At 48.5% G+C, this 4,327-nt stretch overlaps 1 protein-coding gene across 1 annotated transcript in view; it reads right to left on the reverse strand.

Annotated features, from left to right (window-relative positions):
• Positions 1-3,858, reverse strand: part of LOC105813110 (chromosome unknown open reading frame, human C16orf45) — a 125,326-nt gene extending 121,468 nt beyond the window's left edge. The window contains exon 1 of the mRNA XM_012647722.1: positions 3,569-3,858. Coding sequence (XP_012503176.1) covers positions 3,569-3,674 — 106 coding nt within the window. The 5' untranslated portion in view covers positions 3,675-3,858. The remainder of the gene's footprint in view (positions 1-3,568) is intronic.
• Positions 3,859-4,327: the final 469 nt, after the last annotated feature.

Genomic DNA, 4,327 nt, shown 5'->3' on the forward strand with positions numbered 1-4,327 from the left:
AGGCTGACGCCACGGCACTCTAGCCTGGGCAACAGAGCAAGACTCTATCTCAAAAAAAAAAAAAATACTAGATGGTTTGCCAGGGTGCAATAGCCTTTCTCTACATGAGGAAGGCAGTATAGACACAGTCGTTATCCAGAATTTACACAGAAACAGAAGCAATAAAAAGCTGTAAAACTGACAAGCTTGGAATAATCTCTTCAAATACCGTTGGGTGCCATTCTCTTTTGTCCTATGACGACAACCATTCTGTATTGATTGAGCGCTTACAGTGTGCCAGGCACTGTGCTAAATTTGTTATATGCACGATCCCATTTAATCTTCCCACAGTCCCAAGTGTTCATTACTACTATTAAACCCATTTCACAGATGAGGCAACCAACACACAGACAGGTTCAGCAATTTTCCCAGGGTGACAAATCTACAAGCTTTTAGAGCTGGTTTGAACTCACTTCACCTGACTTCAAAACTCCCATTCTTTAATACTATTACTACAGCACATTACACATCTTTTATCTAAAACTATATAGCTAAAACTAGAAATAGCAGTTAACATAACCTTAACTAAAAACAACCAGTTCTGTGATCTTTCTCCCCTTTTCAATTCTTTTGACTTTACACATACTCAGTGTTTAACATAAAATCTTTAAATACGTGTGGAAATTAAAGAGAGCATGCCTTCTTTTTAAGGAGCATTTCATGCATTCCAACGTTGCCTTAGTGAATGTTATACCATAGAAACAATAGTACTAATTTTCACACTTCATTAATAAATAAATGGAGGCCCCAGACGTTGTGGAATGGATCCATAGATTCGCTGGGAGTTGAGAGAGCGTTCGGAGAAAGCTTTGTTTTGTTTTTTTTCTCCTCCTCCCTCCACTTTGATCAAAAAATGCCTGGTGGCAGACAAGAGTCTAGAGATCAAAACTTGCCAGATGTAAGATTCAAAAGCGGGATCAGTGCTTTAAGAAGATTTCAAGTTTGAATAGGTAAAAAGGGAAGGAAAAAAGCAGATAGAAACCATGCTCTTATACTTGACTAGGATGCAAGACTCAGAGTCTGGCCCAGGGCAGTGGCTCACGCCTGTAATCCTTGCACTCTGGGAGGCCAAGGCAGGAGGATCGCTCAAGGTCAGGAGTTCAAGACCAGTAAGAGCAAGACCCCCGCCTCTACTAAAAATATAAAGAAGTTAGCTGGACAGCTAAAAATATATAAAAAAAATTAGCCGGGCATGGTGGCTCATGTCTGTAATCCCAGCTACTGGGGAGGCTGAGGCAGGAGGATCGCTTGAGCCCAAGAATTTGAGGTTGCTGTGAGCTAGGCTGACACCACGGCACTCTAGCCCAGGCAACAGAGTAAGACTCTGTCTAAAAAAAAAAAAAAAAAAAAAGACTCAGAGTCTTGGATGGTTTGGAACAGAGAGGATGAGAAAGGCTTTCTGCCAGACTTTTAACAGTGTGCACCCTAGAACTCACAAGTACAAACATTTCAGGAGCTAGACTGCCATACACTGGGTCCTTACTGCAATTCCCTATGGGTTTGAAATTTTCCTAATAAAATGGCAAGAAAATAAAAAGCTGGAAGAGAGTTATTAGGGAACTGACCGACATTGTAGGTTTGTTTAGTCCAGGGTGTTGCTTTATGCAATTCCTTGCAGAGGATAAAAGCAGGTCCCTTCTGTACATGCAGCAACAACATAGTAGAAGCAACTGATATGTACTGAGCTCTACATACACTGCTTATTTAATATTCGCAATAAAGCCATATGGTAGGTACCACCATCATCTTCATTTTCAGAAAACAGAGGCAGAACAAGGGTTAGAAATGTTCTGAAAGTCACATAGCCAGCAAGGGACTGAGCGAGGATTCAAACCAGCGCTTCTTTGAACAGCTTCTACTTTGCATGGACCCAGCATCGGTCCACACTACGAGCCCCAAAGACCAACAGGGCTGCCATATATTTATAAAATCACTGAACGTGTTCTGAGACTCTTTAGACAGACTTAGGAAGGTTCCTGAAACCAAGAAAGCAAAAAACCTTCTCATTAAAAGCAGGGGCTCTGGGGACCAACAAATCTGGGTTCAAATCCCAGCTCTCCCACTTATCAGATCATCTAACAAGCCCCAGGTTTTTCATCTGTGCAAAGGCAGTCGTAATACTCACCTCAGGAGTTGATTTTGGGGATTAAATGAGATGATGCATGTAAAGTCCTTAGTATATGGTAATCAAGCAATAAAAGGCAGCCATTGCTGATATTATTTTGAGCTTGTAAGAAATGGAGACTCTCAGCCCTGATGTTATGCCAAAGGGTTTGGAAAGGATGACAGAGAAGGTAGGACCAAGGTAAAAAAAAAAAAAAAAGGAGAAAGAAAAAAGAAAAGAAGGAAAAAGGTTGGGAGCCCTATAGTATCCATCATAGCGGGTGAAGAACTAAGACATTTGGTTGCAATTTCAACTTGAACCCATCAGAATCAGAACACACTTGAGCCATTCTAGGAAGATTTTCTCAATTGATAATTACAAGTATAGAGAAAGCACACACATGCGTGCACACACACAATTTTCTACCAGGTGAAGACAGGAAAAGAGCACATTCACAATACTTCAGCCCAACATAGCTTAGAGATCTGTTCTGGGGAAGAGAGCTAAGTAAGCACAGTGCCCAGAGCCAGGCAGAAAGCTGCAGGGTCCCCGAGAAGGGCGAGAGGGCCTTTCCCAGTCTAGCAGAAGGCACACGCTAAGGCAAGCGATGCAGGGTCACTGGGAAGCCCCCTGGGTTTGCAGGGACAGCTGGTGACCCTGAAGCCCCCTGACGCTGTCTCTACACTTCCAGGGCAGGACTTTCAACTATTTCGTCTTAATAATTAAAAACAAAAATCCTCCGTTTGTTTGGAAATGTCGTTAACACCAAAACACCACAGAGAGAACCAGTAAATACAGCCAGGCTGTTCGGAACCGCCTTCTAGGATCGTACCCAAACCGAAGACTTGGATTGAGTCGAGGGAAAAAGGAGAAGGATGTGCTCACGGTTCATCTTCCCCAAATCCTCCCCCACGACTCCCGCCCGGACCCAGGAGAAGGCGGGGGAGGAAAAGCTGGGAATTTCAGGTGTGCCCCGAACCTCGCGCTGAGGGAAAGCGAGAGGAACCCCAGCGGACACTCCCCCCATCTCCAGAGACCTGGGCGCTTTCCAGGACGGACCTGCGGCCCCAGCGACCTAGCGCATCCCGGGCGGGGAAAGCATCCTCCTCCCTCGGCTGAGGGAAAAACCCTACTTTCCAGGAGCAGCTGCGAGCTGACGGATCCGGGGCTCCGGAGTCCAGCCCAGGCTCCTGGCTCAGTAGCCTGGCCGTTCCCGAGCCTCCCCGGGAAGCCGAGCCCGGAGGGTCCCCCTTTTGTTCGCGGGGAGAGAGCGTCGCCGCGCAGCGCTGCGCATCCCCCGGCGCTGGAAGCCCCGCTGCGGGGGCGCTTCCCTGGGTCCGCCCCGTGCGTTGCCCGCGAGCCCGCGACCACCGGCGGCCGCGCACGGGTCCCCGACTGTCCCCCGCCCCCCGCCCGAGTACTCACTTCTCCCCAGTCCCTCCGCTTTCCACGCCGTCTCCTCCACCGCCCCATAGCGCCTCAGCGGCTTCTCAGCTTCCAGGTGTGTGGACAAAGATTGCTTTAACTCCATCGCCAATCCCCGCGGGCAGGTCGACGGGTCTCCCTCTACTCCATCCCCGCCGCCGGCTGCAGGGAGGGAGGCGGCTCCAGCCAGCAGCGCTTCAAGGGGCCGGGCGCTCGTGACGCGTCTCCATCTCTTCCGCCGCCAGCGCCCGGGAGCGCAGACTGGTACGCCCAGTAGGGGGAGGCACGCAGAGCACATGCGCAGTGCAGGCTTAGGAGGCCGGCTAGGGGGCTGGGTAGGGAGAAAGAGGGGCAGATGATAACTCCAAGAACAACAATAATAACACTAAAATAAAACCAACCTAAAGGAAGTAAGGACAAGGCCCCTGCCCAGTCTGGAGCCGGTGGCGATGCTTTGCATGGGGCTGGTACTATGGGTGGCTTGTGGTCTGTCAGCGGACTGCCAGCCTTTCAGTGGGATTGGCAAACCCATCTCCAGCTGTGGGCGATGGATCCATCTTTATGGGGACTATGCAGATCTGTAGATTCTGTGCTTGGCTGAGTGTGTTTTTGTGACAATCTCTGTACCTGTGTGTATAATTTGAAACGAAGCAGTGGATTCCTGTGTCAGTTCTGTATGAGTTTGCATGGACTTAGAGAGAGACAGAGACAGAGACAGAGACAGAGGTGAAAATATTTTGGACACGGGTATAACAAAGC

The sequence above is a fragment of the Propithecus coquereli genome, unplaced genomic scaffold, assembly GCF_000956105.1.
Source record: "Propithecus coquereli isolate 6110/MARCELLA unplaced genomic scaffold, Pcoq_1.0 Scaffold27, whole genome shotgun sequence".
NCBI lineage: Eukaryota > Metazoa > Chordata > Mammalia > Primates > Indriidae > Propithecus > Propithecus coquereli.